Source organism: Corvus kubaryi, unplaced genomic scaffold (genome assembly GCF_017639235.1).
Source record: "Corvus kubaryi isolate FWS band 111438036 unplaced genomic scaffold, C.kubaryi_AGA036_p1.0 65432, whole genome shotgun sequence".
NCBI classification, from domain to species: Eukaryota; Metazoa; Chordata; class Aves; order Passeriformes; family Corvidae; genus Corvus; species Corvus kubaryi.
Window position 1 is genome coordinate 6,861 of NW_024581996.1, and position 26,676 is coordinate 33,536.

The 26,676-nt window shown below is 43.7% G+C and overlaps 1 protein-coding gene across 1 annotated transcript in view; it reads left to right on the forward strand.

Moving 5' to 3' along the window:
- Nucleotides 1-11,903: 11,903 nt before the first annotated feature.
- Nucleotides 11,904-26,676, forward strand: part of LOC121673436 (MICOS complex subunit MIC19-like) — a 48,795-nt gene continuing 34,022 nt past the window's right edge. Inside the window, exons 1-2 of the mRNA XM_042046729.1 lie at nucleotides 11,904-11,965; nucleotides 12,856-12,939. Of these exons, the coding sequence (XP_041902663.1) occupies nucleotides 11,942-11,965; nucleotides 12,856-12,939 (108 nt within the window). The 5' untranslated portion in view covers nucleotides 11,904-11,941. The remainder of the gene's footprint in view (nucleotides 11,966-12,855; nucleotides 12,940-26,676) is intronic.

A 26,676-nucleotide genomic window follows, 5' to 3' on the forward strand; every position in this document is an offset into this window, starting at 1 on the left:
CTGGAATGTCTGGGAGCTGGAAGTCACTGGCAGGAATAACAGCTGTGCTTCTCCCATGGTTTCCTTGTCAGGATCTCAGTGCCCAAACACATTTTAACTTGGGCATGGAAAATACAGCCCTGTCCACCTGGAAACTGAGGCTGGAATGGGAGTGGAATGAGGCAGGTGCCTGATAGAGCTCCATGGAATAAAGGGAGGAGTGAAAAATGGACATTGGCAGGGACTGGCTGGGTTTAGATTTTATCTGTGTTTAAAATCAGGGCTGGAGCACCTCTGCCATGGAGAGAACTGGGAGAGCTGGGGGTGCTCACCTGGAGAAGAGAAGGCTCCAGGGAGAGCTGAGAGCCCCTTGCAGGGCCTAAAGGGGCTCCAGGAGAGCTGCAGAGGGACTGGGGCCAAGGCATGGAGGGACAGGAGCCAGGGAATGGCTTCCCAGTGCCAGAGGGCAGGGCTGGGTGGGAGATTGGGAATTGGGAATTGCTGGCTGGGAGGGTGGGCAGGGGCTGGAATGGAATTCCCAGAGCAGCTGGGGCTGCCCCTGGATCCCTGGCAGTGCCCAAGGCCAGGCTGGACATTGGGGCTTGGAGCAGCCTGGGATGGTGGGAGGTGTCCTTGCCCGTGGCAGGGGTGGGATGGGATGATCCTTAAGCTCCCTTCCAACCCAAACCCTTCAGTGATTCCGTGATTCCAAATGCAACAAAGAGTATTTTCCTGTATATAAATAATTTTTCCATCATTTTGAGTGGTCACAATTGCTACAGAATAAGGTTTATTACAAGAAAAGTGGGGTTTTTATTGGAAAACCAGATTTTTGAGCCTCTCCATCCGTGGGTATCCCTGTTAAATAAGGGCAGAGTGTCAGGTGAACTTGAATAGCTGAGTTAGCACGCTGATAGATGTGATATCTTGCAGATGCTAGCAAGGCAATTAAATGTAATTATAGCTATATGTGAAATATGTAATGTAATTTCTTGTTTCCCGCGCTGCAAAAATTTTTTTTTTTTCTTTTGAAATTTGTTTTTGAAATATCTTAACCTCCATTGTATTTGTTACTCCTCTAAACCTAAAATTTTATAAAAGGAGTCTTTCTTTAGAGTGGGGTAGAAGGGAGCTTGAAGATCATCCAATTCCACCCCTGCCATGGACAGGGACACCTTCCATGATCCCAGGTTGCTCCAAGCCTTGTCCGACCTGGCCCTGGACTCTTCCAGGGATCCAGGGGCAGCCACAGCTGCTCTGTGCCAGGGCCTTCCCACCCTCACAGGGAAGAATTCCTTCAATCCCAGGTGTTTTTCCCATTTCATTGCAGAGCCACATCTTGTTTAATAACCGGAAACCTCAGCAGGGTGTCGTGTACTCTGTGTTATAAAGGATGAATAAACATTTTATTAGATCCTTTCCTCTATTTATGATCAGTCATGTTTTGTTCTGCAGATTTTTCTTCTTCCCTTTTAAAGGACAGAGCAAAGTTGTAACTTTTCTATCATTTCCAAATTAATCTAATTTGAACAATTCTTTGCTCTTCTCAATTTCATGCAAATACCAGTGCCATTAGTTGTGCAAATAGTTGGTATGTCTCTCCACGTTTAGAAAATTAAGCATTAATTCTCACTGTGGGCTAGAACAGGCTGTATTGCATGACAAATAGATTGGAGGCATGCAGGAAAAAAAAAACCAACACTTCACAAATCCAGCAGAGAGCTTTGCTTTCGAGCACTCTCAGTGTTGGGCAGTACAAAAAAACATTGTATAAAATTGACATGTTTTAGCAACTCCCAAAAGACGGGGTTTTTTTGTTTCTTTTCCCCATTATTATAGAAATACATGGCAGCTTGTATTTTCCTGAAGCATCCTATTGACTGGGATGAAACCTCTTTTTTAGAAAGCACTTTTAAGTGTTTGCTTTCCCTTCCAGACGCTCTCACCCACAACATAAAAATGTTCCTGTTAACATAATAGCATTCCTTTCGAAAATGCACGGGTTGTGGATTCTCCAGGTGCTGTACAGACAGCCTCAGACTCCTGGCAAGCATCACTGAGAGCCTGAAAAAGGAAAAGGAAAGGAAAGAAATCTTTCCTGAGGCTGCACGAGGAGCTGAACTGAGGGCACAGCTCATCCTCCTGCATGGATGGCGCTCCCTCAATTTTAGGGTCGTTTTGCTGGAGATGCGGGAAGGGCACCATGGGTTTCATGGGTGGGGAACCTTCCACGATACCAGGTTGCTCCAAGCCCCAGTGTCCAGCCTGGCCTTGGACACTCCAGGGATCCAGGGGCAGCCACAGCTGCTCTGGGAATTCCATTCCAGCCCCTGCCCACCCTCCCAGCCAGCAATTCCCAATTCCCAATCTCCCATCCAGCCCTGCCCTCTGGCACTGGGAAGCCATTCCCTGGCTCCTGTCCCTCCATGCCTTGGCCCCAGTCCCTCTGCAGCTCTCCTGGAGCCCCTTTAGGCCCTGCAAGGGGCTCTCAGCTCTCCCTGGAGCCTTCCCTTCTCCAGGGGAACATTCCCAGCTCTCCCGGAGTGGAAGTGGAAGGGAGAAGCCCTGGGAGCCACCAGTGGTGGTTTCGTTTGCTAAACCTGGAACATGGAATCACTGTCCCTTTCTTCCATGTGCTTCTCAGCACTTTTGCTCTTCTTCAAGCTGGAAATTGCTCTTTTTGCTGCCTGAATTTCTGTGTTCAGGACAGTGGGGCTGATGGATGGAAATTCACTGAGCAGACACTTGCTCAAGCCATTGGATCCAATCTGGTTTGTGGCTCAGCAGTATTTAAATTCCTCATTAACTCTTCTTTTCCCTGCTGATGAGATTCTTTGTTTTGCTTTACACCTTGAGTTCCATTGAACATCAGCTCCTCACCCCCTTTAGCTGTTGCCACAAACAAGAAGAGGCAGCTCTACACAAAGACCTTGAAGCTGTGGGTGTTGATTTGTCATCCCCATTGAAATTCTCATCTTGAGTGTGGTAAAAAAAGCTGGCAAGGTTGATTTTAAACTTTTCCGGGCTGTGTAAAAGCAGCATCACAGCAGCTGAGAGGGGCTGAAATTTGGGACTCAAATCAGGGTTTTTGTCAGACACCACAAGAAATAAAGTAGTTCTTTGGAGTTTCCTCCTTATGATCTCGAATAACTGACACATGACAGATTTCAGTGTTGTTAATTGTTTGATAATAATGTTATATTGTTAAAAGACTGTTCAGTGCTCCAAGGAATCTGGAGTCTGAGGTAGCTTGAAGGTGAAAGTGTGGATGTTTGCAGAGGTAATACAAACATCTCAACTTTTTTGGGTTTTGCTGAGAGATCGGCTTCGCTGATAACTTGTGGCAATGAGTTCTGCAGGTTAATTATGCATTTAATTGGTTTCAAATTTGTTGCTTTTCAATTTCACTGTTCACTGAATATTTCCTCGGTCTTGTATTATGAGAAGGAGTAAATAGGAGAGCCTGGCTCACCTTCTCCGAACATTTAATTATTTTGTGTACCTCTCTCCTGTACACAGAGCTCTTCTCAGGGGTTTAGTCTTTATGTATCTCCAGCTTCTTTCTTTTCTCTGCAGTGACCAGAATACAAATATAAATAAAAATAAATAAAAATATACAGGGAGTGACCAGAGCTCTGGGAGGATCTGAATTTTATTTATATTAAATATTGTGATCTCAGTGTGGTGCTGTCTTCTCCTTCCCCTTTTCTTCATAAATCTCCTGCTTTTATTTTGCTGTCTTAATACACGGGACGTGTTTTCCTTGGCTTCCTGCAGGAATATCAAATTTTTCTCTGGGGCTTTACAGTCAGAACAAAAAAGCTTCACCTGGCTGGTGCAGACTTTTGCTTCCAAGTTATTTTCTACTCGTCCTCATTGGATCCATCCCTGGAATTGTCCAAGGCTGGGTTGGACGGGGCTTGGAGCAGCCTGGGATAGTGGAAGGTGTCCCTGCCCATCTTCAAGGTCCCTTCCAACCCAAACCCTTCTGGGATATTACCTGCCATGATCTCCTCTGGTTGTTCTTTTTTTTGGATTCAATTTTTTTGAATCAATTTTTTGATTTCAATCCAGTAATTTTTATGAAGCCTTTGAGCATTTTATTGGCCTTCATTATTACTTGCTTGACATTTTTCTGTGCATAAGATGCCATTAAATTATTTTTGAATATCCTGTTGGACAGCTGGTTTATTTTTCCAAGTGTGACGAAAATTTACACTAAAATGTATAAACATTTTAGTACAACCACATAGAACCATGTTTTTGGAGCAGTCCCTGCAGTGTTAAACCCTTTAAATGTTGTTTCAGCAAATGTTCGTGACGAGGATGTCAGAGCATGGAATAGAAATGTCAGCATCAGTCCCTCTCTTCATTGTATTTCCTGCCTCCAATTACTTAATTATATTCATAAGTTTGAGAGTTTGTTTAGTTGCCCAGTCCCAAATTCCTGGCACACTCAGCCATCTGAACAGGGCAAGGGCTTTTAAAAAAATTGATTATTTTGATTTCTTTTTCTGCTATGATCTTTACAAAACTCAAGTGTTTGTTTCCCTGCCTGTCTTGCATTAAACCTCCTTTTTCCATCCAGTTTGAATATTTTCAGTGCTTAGAATATTATTTATTTCTGTTAGAATAACACAAACACCAGCAGAGCTTGAAGTATAATTATGTTAAACACTGCACAGATGTGTAGTGAGTTCCAGGCTCTGCCCTGGAGACTCTGCAATCAAATGAGAAGAGAAATAAAAGTGCAGTGAGTGGAAGTTGGACACAGAAATTCAATGACACGTGTTATAGGATTATATAAAAGGAAGATGCTCACCAATAATCGATGCATAAATCAATCCCAGCCCCTTTCAGAGCTGCTCTACTCAAGGTAGTAATCGTCTGGTGCTTTTATTTCAGAGTAAGTTGTTAAATCTTTAAAGAAAATGCTGAAAGACCAGTGTTGTAATTTAGTAATTAAAATACAAAGAGCATTAAATCCTGCTGTGTTCTCCCACTTTCCCAAGGCTTTGCTGGATCTTGGTTTGTAGGTAGTAATTTAAAGAGTTATGGTAACTATGTAGTATTAACTCAGGATTTTCACACTTAGTTAAATATTTTATGGCTATAAAGTGAAGAACTACAAACCGTCCTATTAATTGTTTGAATTGAGTTTTCAGAGTGCTGGAAAAAATGAAACAGAGCTAAAAACTGACTTATTAATTGAGATAAATTTTGTTTAGTTTGATATATCTGGCACATGAGTTAGCTGTAAATATTTTCTTTACCATGTGAATTTTTTGTGTGTCTCGATGCCAAAAGGTCTTTGGACGAAGTTGTAGCATTCCAGAAGTTCACCAAAAGTCTCTTCCCTTGGCAATGCTGAGGTTGATCCCCACATTTCACTGTTAAGTCAAATATTCTGTTTAAAGATGAATTTGTTTCCAAGTTACATCTTCAGTCTTAAATTGTCTGCTGGTTACAGTTCTTTCATTCTCAAGCTGAGTAGGAAAATCTCTGTTTGGGATTAATGGGAAATAAAATGGCTGCATAATTTGGGACAGAATCAATGAGTTTTGATGGTTTGTTTATTACTCAATAGAAGAGTGCAGTTTAACAAGCTCAAAATTCCAAAAAACACAGATAAAATACCTGTAAGGCAATAGATTATCTGTATTTTTAAGTGCCTTTTTGAACACCCAAAAATGAAGGTTCTGCTTGTGTTGTAGCTTTCAAATTGAGAAACACCTGATGTAGTTCCAAGTGACGCAGTTCTGTGTCTTAAGCAGAAATCAATCCCTTGAATAGCTGAGCAGCAATAAATGTCCTTTCATTTGGTATTCCAAAGTGGATTTGCCTCCTTGGGCATCATCACTTTCTGCCTTTAGTGGGAATTGGTTCCCAGGATAACAGATTGAGCAACCTCTTCCAATGAGGCAACTTGTGCTGGGAGGAAATGATACCGATTCATGCAGGGTTTTGATCATTTGATAGAAGAAGTGGGATATTCACAGATGGAAAATAACTGTGGAGAAGGGCCCCTGATGCTGAGAGGCCTCTAATAAACAGAAAATACAGGAGGTTTTCAATGGGATTCCAAATGAGATTGGCTTTGAAGTGGCTTCAATGAGGTGGTGAGTTTTTGTTGCTGATATTAATGCAGCAGCCCTAAGAATTATGTCACTGTTTATGTGCAGCCCATTGAATCTTCACTTTACAAACCATGAGAATTGGGGCTTTTAAAATGATAATAATACAACACTGGTGACAAACGATGCTGGGTTTTGGACAAAAGAATGAAGAGTTCTGGGTGGAAAGCTGAAATTTCAAAATTTTCTCTGAATATTTGGGTGTGAGGCAACTGAGGTACAAATTTCTTCTCTCTGGCTTGGTTTTGCAGTGGTGAACTTCTGAAAGGGAGGTGCTTCCTTATATTTTGCTTTGCTTTACATCATGTTTTGTTTAAAAATGCTTCAAATATTGGCTGACTGTGCTTAGCCATAACTTTTCTTTACCCTTCTGTTGTTTAATCCAGGAATTTAAAAGTATTTCTGCAAAATCATCATTAATATCAATTCTGAGCACCGTAAAAAATGGCAAAAATATTTATGATTTGCTACAACAGCAACAAAGATGGAAGTAGAACAGAGTCCTAAATCAGTTTGCTGGCAGTTTTTTTCCTGAACTTTACAAGATAATGGTCCTTTTGCTCTGTTTTATAGAGAGAAATTCACTCTGGCTCATATGGAGCAGTCGCTGCTTCTTTCAGTTTAGTGGAAAACTACATGTTTGACATATGACTGAAACATCAGAAGCTGTCAGCAACGGTTAGAGACAATATTTGAATTGCTACAAATACCTGGCAGCAGTACAGATAGTCTTTAAAATGTTTGATCTCCTTGGACTGTGTTGGCTGCCTGAAAAGCATGGGTAGAGTTTCAGGAATAAGTCATGCCTTTCTTTCATTCCCAGTGACATGCAGAGATGTAATTCAGATTTGTTTAGCATCTCTTCTTCCCTTGAACCACGGTTGGATGGGAACACAAGGCTTTTCTAAAGCCTGTTGCTAATGAATAGAATAGTCATGAGTGTATTTCAATTTTTATTTTCAAGGGAATAAAGTCTTCAGAGTCTGTTGTTTTTAAGCTGAGCAAACCAGATGGTTCATTCAGAGTTTGGTGAGAAGTGGCGGCTTTTCTTTAGTGCTGACACTGTTCAAGGCCAGGCTGGACAGGGCTGGGAGCAGCCTGGGCTGGTGGAAGGTGTCCCCACCCATGGCAGGGGTTGGAATGAGATGATCTTGAAGGTCCCTTCCAACCTAAACCAGTCTGGGATTCTAATTTCTTATTTCTGGCAACATGGTACAAATATGTGGTTTTTCTGCCCCTCATTTTGCGATAGGATCATAAAATAAATCAGGCTGGAAGGAACCCGGGGTCCTCTCGGGTGAGTGGTGACTCAGAACTTCCCTCCTGCTGTTTCTCCTCTGGGATCCCTCTCCCTGCACGGAGTCTGGGGGACCTTGGAGATGGAGAAGGCTCAGCAGAGCTTTTCTGTCTCCATGCTGGGAAGGTTTCAAACGCAGCTGGATATGGCCTTGGGGTGCCAGCTGTGGCCTCTACAACTGCCCCTGTTGGAGCAGAAACCTCTGGGATCTCTCTGGCTGTGTCTGCTCTCCCTAAATCATCCACCTCCTTCTCTGGCTGTCCCACCTTCTGGAGGGGCTGCCCAGGGAGGTTTGGAGTCCCTGTCCCTGGAGGTGTCCAAGGAGTTCCTGGAGGTGGCACTCAGGGCTCTGGGCTGGGGACAAGGTGGGCATTGGGCACAGCTTGGCCTTGGTGATCTTGGAGGGCTTTTCCAACCTCAGTCATTCTGGCATTTTCCTTGTTCAGCTTTTTTGTTCTGGCATAATAATGGCATTTTTATTCAGCTTTTTACTGGGGCAACATCATCAATGAATTTCTGCCTTGAAGGAGAGCGACGTTCCTGTGGATTTTCCTGTGCATATTCCCGTGATTCACATTAGGATTGGAATCTGTAATTCTTTTGCTTGGCATTTGTACATTTGTTTTTTTCTCCTTTGGTCCATAACGAGATTCAGTAAATGAAGCTTCTTGTCACATGTTCTGTTCTAGATCCTTACTTGTTCATAAATTCAATTTTTTAATTTTCTCCATTAGCCTCTTCCTTTCAATGTGATCTTTTTTATCTGCTCGACTCACTCTTTTAGGACTTCATTATTTTTAGAAAATGTACTGTAGCACATTTAGTGGTAATTACAAAAGCTTGTTTTAATTACACTTGTCAAAGACTCCGTTTTATGATGCATTATTGGTGCTGCTGTTTCGAATTCCTAACAATTCTCCACCTTTATAAGTGGAAACGAACATCCTCTTTTCAAGTGATGTGTCCACATGATTTTTTTGTGCTTCGGGATGATTTTGTGCATAGTGATGATTTAAAAAGGAATTCTTTGAGGGGGAAGGGAGCAGCATATGTTCCCAAGAATATCCATAAGTTACTGGTGTTGCCTCTTCAGAATGATGGGGGTATTTATATGCTGAAATAGAAGGTTAAAAATTAAAACTGTGGCAGTTCAACGTCCATTAAATGTGGAAATTGGGAATTATTTTTCTTGGGACACTCCATGCAGTGGAAGAAGAGAGTAGTTTTGCTGATTGTAATAATTTATGCAAATAATGAAGCTTTATCTGATTTTATCAACGTGCAAACGTGGATGCACAGGGCTATACCTGGGTGAGGGGGAGAGGAATTCAGTGGATGTCAGATCCCTGGAAACATCCAAGGTCAGGCTGGACAGGGCTCTGAGCAGCCTGGTGGAGTTGAAGATGTCTCTGCTTGTGCAGGGCTTTGGGAGATGATCCTTAAGGACCCCTCCAGCCCAAACCTTGATTTTATGAAATGCTGAATAATTGTTTTATGTGGCACTCACAGCCTGGACCCGAGTGATCCTGATGTCAGTGAGCTGTGGGATTCACACCCAGCCCTAATGCCTGGATGTGCTCATCCAGCAAACCTCAGGTTGGAAAAGACACGGAAAACCTCCAGCAACGTGGTAGAGGAAGATCATGTTTTGAGATCTCTCTTGTGCTGGTGCATCCCACTCATCCTGAGCTGCCAGCAGATCTCCTGTGGGATGGTGGAGCTCGTGGAGCTGCCACCACTTTCTTTAGCCCTTTAATCCATGAATTTTTCCTTCAGGCTCGCCCCAAGGCCTGCAGATATTCCATGTGAGCTTTCCCTCATTGCTGTGATCAGGATTTCATTTGGAAAATCTCCTTCACTCATAAACCTGATGTGACAGGAGCTCTTCCAGCCCCCAACCCTCAATGCCAGGTCTGGAATCCTTGGATGTGCCTTGGGAGGTCACCAGTCCCTTGGTGTCCACCTACCCCATCCCCTGATGTTTGGTGAGATGACCCTGAAGCAAGACCTTCAGAGGACTTTCAACTGGCTGATATTAATTTATAAATTCAAACTGGACTCTTGTTTTGAAGCAGATCATTCTTTTCCCAGAAAAACACAAACTGGAGCCATCTCAGCAGTTCCGCTGTAAATTTTTGGGATGTTAATGAATTTGGAGCTTGGAGTCAGTGCTGAGGGGCAGCTCTAAACCTGGGACTGCCGAAGGCTTCAGGAGCTGAGTCTGAAATCTACCTAAAAACCTACATTAAACCACCTGATAATGATTTTTCTTTTTCATCAGCTCTTTGAGTAACAACAATTTATGACCACACACACCTGGAATCTTGTTGCATCCAGCTGACCAGATTCCTTTATTTACTTTTAAAATTTAATTATTAGACATGACTTTTCAGCCAGCTGCTTGTTTGCTCTGTTCTGCCTCACAGAGGACAAAAATAAATGTGTTTTCGTTATGTTCAGTGTGAGCAGGGCTTGGCTTTGTCAAAGATGCAGCCAGGCGATTCCTGGAATTTCTTTGTAGGGAAGATACCCATTTTTCCCGTGATGGCAACTCCTACCAGTGCAGTGCCAAATCCAGGTGCTACTTTTGAAAACAAAACCCAGGCTGGCCTTTAAATCTTGGTTCAACTTCCTTGTGATTGTGAAGAACCTGTATTTAATATTCGTGCTCTCTGTTGGGTATTAAATTTGGGGGGTTTTGGGAACCAAAGGTGGCCTTTTGAAGCTGCTGTTTAAAAAACACCCAAGCAAAGGTTTTGCTTATCAGAGTTTCTTCGTGAAGAAGCAGCAAACCTGTTCCAGGTTCTCATGTACACCTCAAGTGCAGCATTCAGCTAATTGAAAACATGGCTATTCTTAATTATTTTTTTGCAGCTCATTGACATTCACAGGGATCTCGTTGCTGCAGCCCCATAAATATAATATCACCTTTTATTTTGGCACTCAGTTCTCCTCTATTGGCATATTTATAGTCTCCTGTATAAATGAATAATTTTATTTATTATTTATTCATTTGCACTTTGCTGTGTCTGCGTTACTGTACAAGTGTCAGGGGTGGAAGAAACTCTTTTTTGCTGAGTTTCTTACTTGCCAACCAAGTTTTCCAGTTACTTCCACAATACAGGGAAGCAAACATTTGGATAACCATATTATTTAGTATTTTTGTAATACAGTACTTCTCCTTTATCAGTGCTGGATCAGGGCAATGAGCAGAGTCACTGAGAGCAGTAAAACCCAGCTGGTTTGATGATTAATTATTTTGAGGGGGACAGGGAACCAAACCCAAAAATCAACCCAAAAACCAAAAAACTTCCCAGGTTAAATCAAACTTTCCAGGGCAAAATCTTCCTTTCAGATGGATAACCTTGGAACAAATGTTACTGCATTCCCTGATCAGAGCAAGACAGAGGAAAAGGATTTAAGCTCAGCTTAAATTCTGGAGGATAAGGACGGGTTTTGTCTCTTCTGTCCTTGCTGTGCCCTTGATCTGTTGAGTTTTACACCCTGAAAAGCTCTGCCCTCATGAATCGTCAGAAATGGGGTGAGAGAATTCAGTCAGGAGGTTCTTCCCTGGGTTTGATTCCATCCCATTGCCTTTCCAAAGTCAGTTTTAGTTCCAGGTCATGGACAGATTCATGGGAAACACAGTTGGATTGTAAGAACTAAACCGAGTTCTCCTGAGCTTTATGGAATACTGATTTTGTGTTTTCTTTGTCACTGGCCTGTTGAATCCATTTGCACAGAAGGAATGTTCTGGGGATCTTCTGTCTTTCGGGGATCATGGGATGGTTAGACATGGAATAATTGCATTGGGTACCCATGAAGGTGCCTTGCAGATCTGGAATATTAGATCTGGAATACCAGATATGGAATATTAGATCTGGAATATGAGGTGGTGTGGCACAGGGTGCCCAGAGCAGCTGGGGCTGCCCCTGGATCCCTGGCAGTGTCCAAGGCCAGGCTGGACATTGGGGCTGGAGCAGCCTGGGACAGTGGGAGCTGTCCCTGCCCACGGCAGGGGGTGGAATGAGATGATTTTTCAGATCCCTTCCAACCCAAACCATTCCAAGAATTCACATTTGGGAGAGGATGGTTTTGGGGCACACAGAACCTGCAGTGAATTTTCAGCTGTTCTGTAACCACCAGGTCTGGGAGGTCATCAGGAATTAGCTATAAAAAGAAGCAAACCATGATCAGTACAAAACATGGGAATTTGGCTGTGGAATATTTCATGGAATGAGCTCTGGAAAACCTGTAATTAGTGAGTCCAGGCTGATTTAAATGCTGGTGGACAGGGCATGTGCTCCATGGAATTCTGCTGGAGTGGCTGGCAGAGGACAGGGTTTGGTTCATCCAAATAACGGCTTTCTGGGGTATTTCTGGTGACGTTGCATAAAACCCCAACAGTTTCCAAGTAGTTTTCTGCATTTTTCTAGACACACCTGATGTGCATGTGGGTGTTTTTTTTTTTTTGCATTCTTTCTATTCACCATTATATAATAAATCTAATTTGAATTTTAACATCTTTTACATGCTTCAGGACATAGAAACAAAGGTAAGTAGTTGAAAAAGGAAACATGGGAGAATCCAAACTTTTTACTGTATTCCTTGGGTGTTTGCTAAAAAAACCCCAAAAATTAATCTTGACAAAGGGAATCAAGTCTTGTGTCTGTACAATATGTGGTGTAATTGTTATAATGACCTCTATTAGATAATTATTAGTCACTAAAGATATTTTATTAAAAAATGATGAACCTGGAAAGTATTTGCATTGATAATTTAGGTGTTAAACCCTTCACAGCTTGTTAAAAATCTCTTGTCTGGTATTTATACTGCAGGACTTACAGCTTTATATATTTTTAATAAATTCCTCTGTGCATGTGTGCTTTTTAAATGGATTTTCTAATTTTTAATGAGTCCCCTTAATCCTGGAAATTGGGAAATACTGCAGATGAAAAGCCAAAAACATCAATTTGCTGGGAGCAGTGTCTCTTAAATGAACACTCAAGTCATGCTGGGATTGAAAAGATAAATATTTTAAATTATTCTGTATTATTTTAGATCATTGGACATGGGAGTGATCCTGTGGTCAAGTTTTTCATCTTAGTGGGTACTTCAACCAATCTGGGAGTTTCCAGAGGAGTGATTTCTGGTTAAAGACCAGCAGAGTTTTAGGTGCACTTTTTTAGCAAATACATAAAAGGATTTTGTTCTTCCCAAGTTTCCATCTGTTCAGAATTAGGTTGTCCAAAGTTTGGAAGTGATTTTCCAAGTTAATTCAAATTAAAAAATAAAAATAAATCCCAGCCTGGTCCATTTTGGTGCCATTTCCAAATCCATTTGGACAAACTCGGACAGAACTCTTGAGGAGGGGAGAAAAAAGCCCAGGACTGTGGACAGTATTCATGATCCAATATTTTTATTATCCTGTTTCTTTTTTTTTAGGCCAGGCAGCTGGAAGAGAAGGACAGGGAGCTGAAGAAACACGATGCCTACTACAAAGAGCAGCTGGCTCGGCTGGAAGAGAGGGTAAAACATTTTTTTTTTCCCCTTTTCATGAAGAGTTTTCTGCTCATTTCTGCTCCTGGTTATATTTCCAAGATGACTTTTTAAAGGAGAAAAAAGATGAAAATTCAGGCCAGAGGGGTTATTTTTGAATTGCTGCTGCTGTTTCTGGCTTAATATTGACAAGGTGGAAGGTTTGGTGGTGAGAATATTGTTTTCTTTACTAACAAAGTTCTTGCATTCGCTGTAGGATTTCATCTGTCACGGTAATTACAGACAGAAAAATGAAGTAATGAGGTAATTTTTTACCAACGCTGATGAAGAGCCAGTGGAAGTGAATAAATGCCACCAAGTAAAATAATTTAAATTAAAATAACAACAAAAAAAGTGATGTGTGAAGAGACATAGTGAATTTCTGCTTTCAGTGGGTGGAATTAGTGATTCCTCCATCAGTACATGGAGAGTTTAATTTTAATTCCGAGTTTATACCGTGTTTAAAAAGCACTGCTGTGTCTTTATCTCATCACAGACTTGAAATTAAACTGCAGAGAGCAGCTTGGGAAGCTGTGGGACTTGCTTACAGTGGCTTAACATATTGCTGTTAACATTCCTGTCCTTTATAGGGTATTATTTCATAGGATGTTAATTTCAAATAATTACTGCTGGCATCGTTTTCTGCCTCCCAGGTTGGTTGTAACCTCCAGCCTGAATACATTTGCCTCCTTTACCCCTCTCCCTTCTTCCTGAGCTTAAATATTGGTGACTAATTTGGAGGTTTTTGTGTTAGTTGGTTGTGAAAATGATTAACAAGGTACATACTCATTTATGCAGCTTCGCAGGCTAGAAGAAAACCCCTTGTTTTTATGGATTAAGAGGTAGAACATGTTGCATGAATTATCAGCATGTATAATTGGTCTTAATGAATATTTTAAATTGAGAGGATATCCGATACTATCTCGGTGTTTTGTCCTCCCTTTTTGAAGATGACGTTAATGAAGTCCCATGTTCTTGGCAATGAAACAGAGTTTGAAAGGATGAGGGGAAATTCGTTTAATGATTCTAAATTGGTTCATTGTTTTGATGCCTTTTCCTGGTCTTAAAATCAAGAATCAAACACAGTTAGAAGGAAAAAAGGGATTTTACCTTGGTATTTATTTTAAGGATCCTTAGGTGCACCACGTCCAGGTGGAATGCACCTCAATGCCCACCACAATGCACCCCCAAAAGATCTGGTATATCATTATAGGTCTTACTAATTAACATATCTATCAAAAATTCCCCAATGAGAGGCTTGAATGAGCCCCCCCTCCCCAAGGAGCCTTCCCCTGGATGGCTCTATCTCAGTTTACAGAATGTGTTCTGGAGAGGACCTTGGGGTCTGGGGTTTCTAAGATGTTCAGTCTCCTACTTAACAAAATAAGTCTAAAAATGTAGGCCAAAAAACACTAAGAATAGAAAAGCTGTAAAAAGGTATATAAAAGAGGTATAAAAGAAAAGGCAAAAAATCATCATGGCATCAATTTAAACAGCTCAAAATTAAGATCCTTCACCAAAAAAAAATCCACACAATACTTTCCTTTTTCTCCAGTAACTGGTTGGTGTTGGAGGAAAAAGCTTCAGTGGGGTCTTACCCATCCTGGCTTCTTTTGGAGTGATTGTAGCTGTGCTCTAGTGTGGAATAATTCATGGCACAGGATGTCTGATAAACCATGGATCTTGGACAGCTTTTTCTTTCACCTTTTTTTTACCTTTTACATCTTTTTAGATGTTTTTCTTATTTTCACATTCGAATGGGTCACTGATGCACTGGCTTCACTTGCTCCTGTTAAGTGAAGACTTCCAATGTGGAATCATGTGTATAAATCAATCCTTGTGGTGTGCAAAGGAGATAATGAACTTTAAACAACTTTATTTGAGCTCTGCCAGACTGTCACCCCCAGGGGATGTGAAATAGGAAAGTTCTGCCATCTCTTGGTTTCTCTGCTTGGCTTGGAAATCTCGAGGATTACAGCAGAGTGATTCTGAATTCCTTGTTTTGTTCCATGGGTGGTGTTTGCTCTGTCTTCAGAGTGGAGTTTCTGTGATACCAAGCCTTGTCTTTTCATTCTGACTCTTTATTTGTGAGGCAAAGCCCCTCTGCTTTTCCAAGCTGTCACCCAGTTTGTCATCAAGGTACATTTTCATCTCTCTCCTACACAAAAAAGTGCTGTTCCAGCTCTGAGAGGAGCGAGCTCTGCGTTCCAAATCTGACTTGGAATTTCTTCAGAGAGGTGGAGGTTGCAGAGTGAAAACCTGGACAAGCAGAGGAGTCACAGCTCCTGCAATCCCACTTTCCCCGAGGCCAGGCCCTGCAACCCTCACTGGGGTCACCTGTGAGCTTCTGTGCTGGGAATTTTGAAAATTGGGATGGAAATAGAGCTTTAAAAAAAAAAAAAAAAAGAAGGTCTGGAAATGACAGAGCATGAAAAGAAGCTGGTTGGTTGTTCCTAAACTTGTCCTGATTTCAGTGGAAGGTGCACAGAGACAGAGCATGGGCTGCTCAGCAGAGGGAAGTTCGGAACAGGAGGTGGGGTGGGAGCAAGAGGAGCTTGGAGAATTAATGTCAGGATGAAGAAATGTTCAATCCGAGTCTGTCACCTGTGACAAAGAATGCTAATTACAATCTCAGATCATTCCCACATCAAATAAGCACACTTTAAAAACACTTCAGTTGTGCCTATGTGGTATTTCTGGCTGTTGCATCATGAGTGTCAGAACTCATCTCGATGATTAATTGGCTTTTTGATTACTTAGCCTTTTCAATTAGAAGCTTCGTATTTGTGTTCTTCAATGCTGCCGAAAAAACAATGCAGACGTTGATAATAAAGGGAGATGACAACAGAACAGATTAGTGTCAGCACAGCGTGCTCCTTATGGAGAAAATTATCCATATTCAGTGCCAGATGAAGTCTGTCAATTGAAAATATTTCAGTGACTGAGGGAAGATGCTCAACCTTTACAGGGTATTAATACAGGACAAAATAACTGTGCACTAGTGACAGCTGCGATAGTAAAACATAAACAATTCTATTCTCCAGGGGAATAACTGCTCATAAATTTGGTTTATGTGCTAAAAACCTTTTGATACTTCCCCAAAACCCAGCAATTCCCCTAACAGCTGCCAGTGTTTCTAGGTCAAAGATAGCACATAAGCTATTAGTTATTACATGCTCCACAGCAGCAGAGCAATAGCAGAGAGTTTAACAAAGGAGTTAAAGAGCAACCTTCCCGTGCTCTGGGTCTGACTGGGATGTGCAGCTGTGATTTAAGTGTTCACACGTGAAGCTTGGAGGGAGATTTGTCACTGTTTTTCATCGTCCACCTATGGGCTGAAGGTGGTTCTTGACTACAGCAAAACCCAGAGATAAAGCAGTGCTGGAGTCACTGAGCTGTGTCTGCCCCACACTGTGTTAATTATTTACTTGCAAGTGAAAGGTCCTGCACAAGGGTCAGGGCAATCCAAGCACAAATCCAGGCTGGGGGGAGAATGGAGCCCTGGGAGAAGGACTTGGGGGTGTTGGTGGGTGAGAGCTGGACCTGCCCTGGCCATGGGCACTGAGAGCCAGAACCCCCCGTGGGCAGCAGGGGAAGGGGGGGATTCTGCCCCTGTGCCCCTCTCAGGTGAGACCCCACCTGCAGAGCTGGATCCAGCCCTGGGAACAACATCAGGAGGACGTGGAGCTGCTGGAGAGAGTCCAGAGGAATCCATGGAGCTGCTCCCAGGGCTGGAGCCCCTCTGCTCTGGAGCCAGGCTGGGAGAGCTAGGGATGTTCACCTGGAGAAGGGAAGGCTCCAGGGAGAGCTCGGAGCCCCTTGCAGGGCCTAAAGGGGCTCCAGGAGAGCTGCAGAGGGACTGGGGCCAAGGCATGGAGGGACAGGAGGCAGGGAATGGCTTCCCAGTGCCAGAGGGCAGGGCTGGATGGGAGATTGGGAATTGGGAATTGCTGGCTGGGAGGGTGGGGAGGGGCTGGAATGGAATTCCCAGAGCAGCTGGGGCTGCCCCTGGATTCCTGGCAGTGTCCAAGGCTGGGATGGACATTGGGGCTGGAGCAGCCTGGGACAGTGGGAGGTGTCCTTGCCCATGGCAAGGGGTGGAACTGGGTGATCCTGAAGGTCTTTTCTAACCCAGACCATTCTGTGACTCTCTAAGGAGAAGATCAGAGATGCTTTGGAGTAAGAGACGAGCCCCAGTGTGAAATCCGAGCCCTTTCTCAAGGAATGCCATTCCCTGTGTGCCACATGATCTGTCTGTCCTTACTCGGTGCAGTTCCCTGTAGTTGAAGCTGTTCCATTTCTGGTGTTTATAGGAAAAACTGTTGATATCTTCACTGTATTGTCCCTCTAGTTCCAGTGGAGAGGTGCAGTATTTTTGACTGGTTTCAGTGCCTCAGTGTCTGTAGCCTTTATTCATAACCATCTCTGCATCTCTGGTGTCCCTTTGCTGTGCAGGTCCCAGTCCCCATCAACACTTGCACACAATTTTCATGCAGAGCAGGTGACATCCCAGTTTTCCCTCACCCCTGTTGCTTTTGCTTTACAACATTTTTTATGAAGGAAAGCATGACCCTCTCTTGCTTCTCGCTGTAGTTCTGGCATCACACAGACACTCAGTGAACTGCCTGTGCTCCTGCTCTGTCTCTGAGACTGATGGGACTCCCCAGTTCCAATTTCCTCCAGCAAACCCAGCTATTTTCATGTTGCACTGCTTCCTAATGCTAATATGCATCATTAGGAGAATCCTGCCCCAAGTCATGGGAGCAGAAGGAAATTAATTTTAATACCCTGCTGTACGACACAACTACTTAGTTTATCAGTGTGAATGAGCAAGATATGGATCCCCATATTAATCTTAATACTTTCCACTGGAGCCAAGTTCCTGTGCTCCTGAGTTTCCTAGAAATACTTCAGTGTTGAGCAGTTTGTAGATGAATGTGGTTGTGGGGTGGGGTAATGGGATTATCCTGGAGCACAAATCTGAGGGAGCTGGGAAAGGGGCTCAGGCTGGAGCAAAGGAGGCTCCGGGGGGACCTTGTGGCTCTGCACAAGTCCCTGACAGGAGGGGGCAGCCGGGGGGGTCGGGCTCTGCTGCCAGGGAACAGGGACAGGAGAGAGGGAACGGCCTCAGGCTGGGCCAGGGGAGGTTTGGATATTGGGAAAATTTCATTATGAAAAGGGCTGTCAAGCCCTAGCAGAGGTGGAGTCCCCATCCCTGGAGGCATTTAAACAACTTGAAGATATGGCACTTGGGGACATGGCTCGCTGGTGGCCTTGATGATCTCAAAGGGCTTTTCCAACCTAAACAATTCCATGATTCTGCTGTTCTGTAGGAATTTGGAGGTTTCAGTATTACGTTGGATTCACTACAGATTTAACAGCCTACAAGTCACCTCCCTGACAGTTCTTTGCCCATTCCACAGTCCCCACATGGCCTTGGAGCTGTGGTGGCCTTGGTGTAGGGACATTCCTGCTCCACACAGGGCTCAGTGCCAGATCCCAGCCTGGGAATACAGACATTAAGTTCAGGAAATGTTGATCCACTTCTCTGCATCCGTTTTTTTCCCTGACTTAAACGTTGAGGAAGGATTTGCAAATCCCAAGCTTGGCGCTTAATTTGGGGATTCTGCTTTCCATGGAGGCTGTCAAGGAGCATTAACCTTAAGGTAAGATGAGCACACAGAGCACAAAGCTCTGAGCTGATGGCACATTCTATACCAGGTGTTAAATGGTATTATCCATCCTGCTTGCTACAGTAAATAGGATTTTGCTATGATGATGTGTCAGGATTTTCAGAGAAATCAAATTTACTAGACACTAAACTGCTATCCTCACTGCTGAGCAGCTTTATTCTGGGATCTTGTATTCATCCTAATCCTGTTGGTAGGAAATGCTTATACCAATTGTGTGGGGAAATTATAACTTAATGATCTCTTCCTTTTTCTATTCAGGGCTTAGGATGGCCCGACATGCTCTGCAGTGATAGCCCCAGCGCTGAGCTGAGGAGCTGATCCGCAGCTTCCCAGCCAGGAATTGGCTTTTTTTTGTGGAGACAGAAGTGCTCAGGTGCCAACAATGCCAGCCCCACATTTGTTCAGATGCTTCAGAACCTTGTTTACCTTTTCAGATCTCAACAACTCAATAAGCAGAAGCTGTTTGCAGGACTTTTCCTACACTGGAGTTTGCAAGATGTAGATAACAGAGGAAGGACAGGTACAAAGCAGGATAATAACCACAAACATTTTCATTCCCTATGAGGTAATTTAGCAGTTTAAAGGCTTTTTTTTGTTTCTATTTGTGTTCAGTTATCAGTCTGTTTACGCTTCATCATCGCACGTGGCTGTAGCAGCAAGAATTCCACAAGCAGAGGATGATTCTGCTCTCACCTCTCGTGTTTAGGAGTCTGTATTTGCCAGAGCAAACATGTTTACTCTCCCCACATTTGTGTGCATTCCTTCACACATTCCTAAGCCAACTTGCAGGGATGTAGGTGCATGTTTGGAGACTTGAGGCTGGATCCAGCAAAGGAGGAAGTTATTTTGTCTGATGAGCACTTAGGGGAGAGGGAGGGACAGCTCAACAAACCTGGTGTCCTTGTTCCCATGGAGGCATGGAATTAGTCCAGTATTCCCTAAATATCCGTGGTTTGAAAGAAAATAATTCCATCATTCCCACTCTGCTCCTATTTTTGAGATACTCTCAGTGTTTGTGTCCTGTTTCTGTTTGGCTGGCTCTATTTCTGTATCAAATAAATAAATGTATATATGCACACGCACACACAGAGTCAATACTTTAACTCCATTTCCAAACCCTTTTCTAATAGAAGCAATAAAATATATTACAGCTTCCATCTGATGAATTCCACAGGCTGTCATATCATCTCATTGTTAATGAATTGTGTTATTTCTGTGAAGTTAGTGGGGCTTTTTCCTTTTTAAATGGGTATTCAGCTGCCACACTGACTTCTTGCAGCTCTCCCAAATCGCTGCGGTGGGAGAGCTGAGGAGAAAATCAAGATATATTAATTTCTCATTTTGTACTTGGGCCAAGAGACTTTTCAATGTCTCAGCTCATGTGCTGCACCAGGGAGATAAAAGTAGGAGTTCATCAGACTTTCCCAGTGCTTTGTATTTCCACATTGCTCCTGAAAAACCACCCTTTTTAGCACTGACCAGAGTGTAATGTTTTTGTCAGTTTAGCATAATAAAGCTGTCAACACACCCTGTGATCTTGCCAATATTAGCAAATTTCTCTTTTCAGATTTTGTTCTGTTTGGGGGACAGAGCTTTTGTTGAATTGCTTCTTGCCTGGCAGGTTGAGATTAGGAAACTTGCTACCAATTACAATATCTGAAACCTCCACCTGATTGACAGCCCGGGCTGGAGTGTTGGATTTAATGCTCTGCCTCCATATCTTGCTCAGCCACAATCATTGTTCTGAACAATTGGGTCTCAGCCTTGATTTCATTTTTTTTTCCTCCTCATAATCTTTTATTTACCATTTCTGACTAAGTAGCTAAGATGTTTATTATTAAACACACACCTCAGCCATGTGTTTTTCCCCGAAGCGCACCAAAAATGCAGTTTCATGTTCACCATGAAAAATACCTGGTTCAGTCTCATTTTTCACTATCACATAGCCAATCAATAGCAAGGCTGAAATGTTGCTTAATAACAAAATGAGGAGTTGTTCCACGCTGAATAGCAGGTATTGATGTTTCTCTAAATGTTTGTTTATAGATTATTTTTCCATTATGTATGTGTGTCTTTATAGAGAACAAAAAAACCCTTGATAACCAATATTCCAGGATTTCTTCCTACTGTGCACTGAAACACCTGATAACTTTTAATGTGTAACCACAATTTCATACAGGTTGTTGCAGTCTTTTTTATTTCTTCAACAAACAAGGGTTTAGGAAGACTTTTGATTTTTTTGTAGTTTTAGTTTGGGGAAAAAGATGACTTAATACCATGTTTTTGTTTTGGAAGAATTAGCACAAGTCTGAGGGGTGATGGTATCTGGATGGAAACTGACAATTCAGAGCCCTGGAGCTGGGATGTGTTTATAGAATCACCGGATAATTTGGGTTGGAAGGGACCTTAAAGCTCATCCAGCTCCACCCCCTGCCACGGGCAGGGACACCTTCCACTATCCCAGGGTGCTCCAAACCATCTGGGAATGCCCAGACTGGAGAAGGGAAGGATCCAGGGAGAGCTCCGAGCTCCTTGCAGGGCCTAAAGGGGCTCCAGGAGAGCTGCAGAGGGACTGGGGCCAAGGCCTGGAGGGACAGGAGCCAGGGAATGGCTTCCCAGTGCCAGAGGGCAGGGCTGGATGGGAGATTGGGAATTGGGAATTGCTGGCTGGGTGGGCTGGAATTCCCAGAGCAGCTGTGGCTGCCCCTGGATCCTTGGGAGTGTCCGAGGCCAGGCTGGACATTGGGGCTTGGAGCAGCCTGGGACAGTGGAATCCCAGTGAGGCCAAGTTTATCCAGCACCACTCACTTTTTGCATCCAACATTCCAGCATTGCCTCAGCCCCCCTTGGTGACCATGGGGTTTTTTGGGTGTTGCTTCATCTGCTCTTTTCCCCTTCCCCATCTTACCGAGCAGAAGAAAAAACTGTCACGAGAGGAAAATGTTTTAAATAGGCAAAAAGGAACAAACTGAAGGAATTTGTCATTTGAATGTTCAAAGCTGTGTTTATCGCTTTGCATAGGATATGGCAAAATGTTTCAACATATGGGGAGTTAATGAATAAGCAGCTTTCGCTTCACCCGGGTCTGTTCCCTCCTCCCACCATCTCCCCAGCACAGGTTGAAGTTTGGGAACAAATACTGAGCTAAGTTAACTCTGTATTAAAGGAACCTTCAGGGAGGTGCTTTGCAGGATTTCTTTGTTGAGGTAACAGGATCAGAAATTATTACAACTCTAAATTGAAGTGACCATTCTCCTGTGCTTGCCCTGCTGAGGGACCTCAAATCCTGGGGCAGCCCGGGGCCCCTCAGGAGGAGGACACTGAGGGGCTGGAGCGTGTCCAGAGAAGGGAACGGAGCTGGGAAGGGGCTGGAGCAGCTGAGGGAGCTGGAAAGGGGCTCAGCCTGGAGCAAAGGAGGCTCCGGGGGGACCTTGTGGCTCTGCACAAGTCCCTGACAGGAGGGGGCAGCCGGGGGGGTCGGGCTCTGCTGCCAGGGAACAGGGACAGGAGAGAGGGAACGGCCTCAGGCTGGGCCTGGGGAGGGGCAGGCTGGATATCGCGAAAATTCCTTCAAGGAAAGGGCTGTCCAGCCTGGTAGTGGTGGAGTCCCCATTCCTGGAGGGGTTTCAAATCCCTGTGGATGTGGCTCTTGGGGACATGGGAGCAGTGGTGGCCTTGGCAGTGCTGGGGAATGGTTAGACTCGATGATCTCAGGGCTTTTCCAACCTAAATGATTTTATGATTAGAGGAAAACAGACACTTTTTGCCTCAGCATTAACAAGTAATTATTCTCATTAGAAAGCAGCGATGTTTATGAGAAATGATGCCTTTTTTTTTTTTTTTTTTGGTAAATGATCCTGTAAACCCAATGGCTGCAATCATGGAATCACAGGAATAATCTTCCCGAGGACTCGCTGCCTTCATTTGCACTGCTGTCACTCTGAGTGATATTTTAATTCTTCCTGCCCCTAAAAATAGTCCAGAGCCATAACTGATAGATAAATTAGAGAATCCCCAGGAAGTGCTGCTGAATGGCTCTGTTTGCCAGCACAATAAATGTAGAAGGCAATAAATGTCCTCTTACATCAGGAGGAGGCGTGTAATGAATAAATGATGGGAAAAGGAATTTTGAAAATAAATGATCAATCCAACCTAAGTTGAAAAACAGTTTATTAATAACTTGGCCTTCAGTGGGAGAGAGGGATCTCTGCAGCCAGAGATGGACCACTGACATCTGGCAGCAATGGATTTTTGGGAAGTTGATTCAGGTTTATGAGCAATAAGCTGTGATTTAGACCCGGCTTTTTCCGTATGAGTTTTGCTGGTTCACCTTTGTGTTACAGGAAACAAGAAGACAGTGGATTTAATTCTTGTTTCTGTAGTGTAAGCGCAGAGGATGCTGGGTTTGGGGAAAGCTTTGTGTAAAGCAAACCAGCTCCCACAATACCTGAGGAAATCTGGGCTCTGCACCACGCCCTGCTCTGGGTGTAGCATTTCTTCACCTCATTTTATTGTGCTTTTCATGTGCGGGAGGTCAAGCCCTGCCCAGGAGCAGCTGTGTCCAGTGGCAACATCCTTAAAATCAGGGAGAGTCTGGCCACAGTGGGAGCTGGACCGAAATCCTGGGATGTGACCCCACTGCAGAGAGAAAAGAGCTGTACCGGCTTTTTCTGACATTACTTGTGGCACAGATCCAGCTTTGGCCAGGCTTTGCCACAGGAATGAAAGTTTAAGTAAAGGTTTTTCTTCTGCATTTAGAATTCAGTACAGAAAGGCAAAATTCTGTATTTTTCTGTGCTCTGTGAAACTCCCCCAAAACTAAACCAGTAGATTTCAAACGGAGAGAAGGAAGTCTAATTGAAGATGACCAGAGGGAGTTGTAGGAAGAAAACGGGAGAAAATAGGAGAGGTGAGAGAAAATCAGAGTAGTGGACTTTGTGAAGAGCCTGGTGACAACTTCGTTGCAGCCAAATTTTTGCTTTAAAGAGCAAAACCAATTGGTCTTGGGCACTGCAAGTTTCCTTTAAAATCCCTGACCCCCTGTGAATCAGGAGAGAAGAGGTGGCATCGAGTTTCTGTATTTGTGAGATCCTCCTAGAAAAATAATGTGTCATTTTCACACTAATCCTTCCAGGGTGGAAGTTTCTTCTCTTTTTTATGTGGTCTGTTTTCCACCCTGTTTGTGGGTTCTGTGTCTGCCACCAGCTTGGTATGAACTAGACCCAGCTCTGCTGGGCTGAGCTCGTTGTTGCTCTTGGTTTTAATTAGGATTTTGACACAGCAGAAGTGGATGAACCCTCAGAGGTGGGACTGGGGATAGAAATGCTGCTGCTGGTGGCATGTTGAGCCCCTTCAGCGTGTCGGGGAGAAATGAAAGTTCCCCCACCTCACTCCTTTGGAAGCAGAAAGCATTTTCCTACCTGAGAGCTGGGACTTTTCAATGCAGATCTATTCACATGCATATTGCTGTGCCTCAAAAGGCCTTTCCCTTTGAAACAGGGGAGGAAAATCATGTGTTTGAAACCAGGAGATACTCTCCTGCCACTTTAGAAATCTTTATTTTTTCCCTGCATGTCAGGGAATTTAACCCTTTGTAGGCCATAATCACTCAGGAAATTTATGCTCAGGAAAATACCAAAGCAGATCTGTGCTAATTAGGAAACAAATCCAAATGAACCACAGCAGAGGAGTTCAAACATTTTCCTGATTCTCAGAAGAGAATTAGAATTGTTTAAATGTCTTACCTTAATAAGGTAAGACTGTTTTTCATATCCGGTACCACTTTAATCCAGTTCACAGATTTTTTTCCTGCAATAAAAATTATTCTCTATATAAATTGATACATTCAACTTAAAGCCCAAAGAAGATATTCCCTGTTTCCCATAGGCTGCAACAATAATACAGAATATTTTCTGGTGTTTTTTGATGCCATATGTGTTTTTAAAAGCACTGCAGATAATTTCTGTTCCGTGCCAGCTCCGATGTCTGTTCATGCCAAGCTTCTTGTGGATTTCAGGAGTTCAGAGAATCATGGAATCAGAATGGTTTGGGTTGGAAAAGACCTTAAAGCCCATCCAGTTCCAATCCCAGGGGCACCTCCCACTGTCCCAGGATGCTCCAAGCCCCAATGTCCAGCCTGGCTTTGGACACTCCCAGGGATCCAGGGACAGCCACAGCTGCTCTGGGAATTCCATTCCAGGGCCTCACTGGAACTACTTCTGTTTCATCTCTTGGGAAATTCACCATTTTTTCACTGCCTCACTTTCTCCAGGCAAGAGGAAAGCAGTGGAATCATCCAGATATTGAGTGAATTCCCTGATAAATTCTCTAGAAGGAGGCAGCACACAATTCATTATCCTGAGACATGGGTTAAAACGTGCAGTCGTTTCCTTCCACCATTTTTATTCAGCAATGTGTGAGAGCATTCATTTTGAATGACTATTTACTCATTTCTGGCACTCCTTGTCTAACATGTTTGCATCCTACTTCCCTTTTTGGATCAGATTCCAACTTTTAAGATGGGGAATTGTTGTTTTTCGTATTGGGCAGCTCCCATTTCACGTGGATTTGCCGTGCAGTGCAGTGAAACAGCAGAATGCAGGTTACAAAACTGAATATTAGGGACTGTTGTAGGTGGTACTGAAATATCTCATGCATCAGTTTTCAGCAAACCCTACTTGGTGGGATTTGCAGCAGCGTTAGGGGCTGGATGTGTGTGTGGCTTTTTGGGATTACAACAGTAATATGGAGATTTTTCCTCCTTTTCTCATTCCCATCTCCTGCTGGGTTTCAGTTTCGAGAGCTTTGCATTCAGCAGGTGACGCTGGAAGGGAGCACAACACACCAAAAAATGCTTTTTGGAAGCTCTGGGTTGTTCTGTAAAGAGTAAGAGGGGAGGGAATTCTGCCCCTGTGCCCCTCTCAGGTGAGAGCCCACCTGCAGAGCTGCCCCAGCCCTGGGGACACAGCAGCAGGACCTGGAGCTGCTGGAGAGAGTCCAGAGAGGCCCCGGAGCTGCTCCCAGGGATGGAGCCCCTCTGCTCTGGAGCCAGGCTGGGAGAGCTGGGAATGTTCCCCTGGAGAAGGGAAGGATCCAGGGAGAGCTGCGAGCCCCTTGCAGGGCCTAAAGGGGCTCCAGGAGAGCTGCAGAGGGACTGGGGCCAAGGCATGGAGGGCCAGGAGCCAGGGAATGGCTTCCCAGTGCCAGAGGGCAGGGCTGGATGGGAGATTGGGAATTGGGAATTGCTGGCTGGGAGGGTGGGGAGGGGCTGGGATGGAATTCCCAGAGCAGCTGGGGCTGCCCCTGGATCCCTGGCAGTGCCCAAGGCCAGGCTGGACATTGGGGCGTGGAGCAGCCTGGGACAGTGGGAGGTGTCCCTGGACGTGGCAGGGGTGGAATGAGATGAGCTTAAATGTCTCTTCCAACCCAAACTATTCTGTGATTCTTTAAGAAGAAAATCAAAGATGTTTTGGAATAAGAGAAGAGCCCCAGTGTGAAATCAGAGCTGTTTTCCAGGGAATGCCATTCCCTGTGTGCCAGAGCTCAGAGCTCTGTCTGTCCTTACTCAGTGCAGTTCCCTGTAGCTGAAGCTGTTCCATTTGCTGTGTTTATATGAAAAACTATTGATATCTTTTCTCTCTTGTCCCTCTAATTCCACTGAATAGGTGCAATATTTTTTTATTTAACTCTTCCCAATAATTCCTTGCCAGCCAAACACGCCCCGTGGAACAAATCCAGCCCAGACTGTATTCATTGCACCTTTCAAACAGCTTTTGTGAGCCTCCTTCCTTCTTAAGAGTTTCTGCTGCTACTGTCACTTAATTTTTTGGAAACTTTCTTTAATTATATGTTTAAAATAATGTGCAGAATGCTGATGATTTGAGAATCTCTTGTGACTGAGCAGGCAGGAGTTTTTCAGTGGGATCTCAACTGAGCAAAACAAAATAATGCTGTGTATAGGTGAGATGAGTTATTGGATAATAGTAGAGGTTGGACTTCCTTTTGTTAGCAAATCTGCAGAAATTGGGGTTTTTTA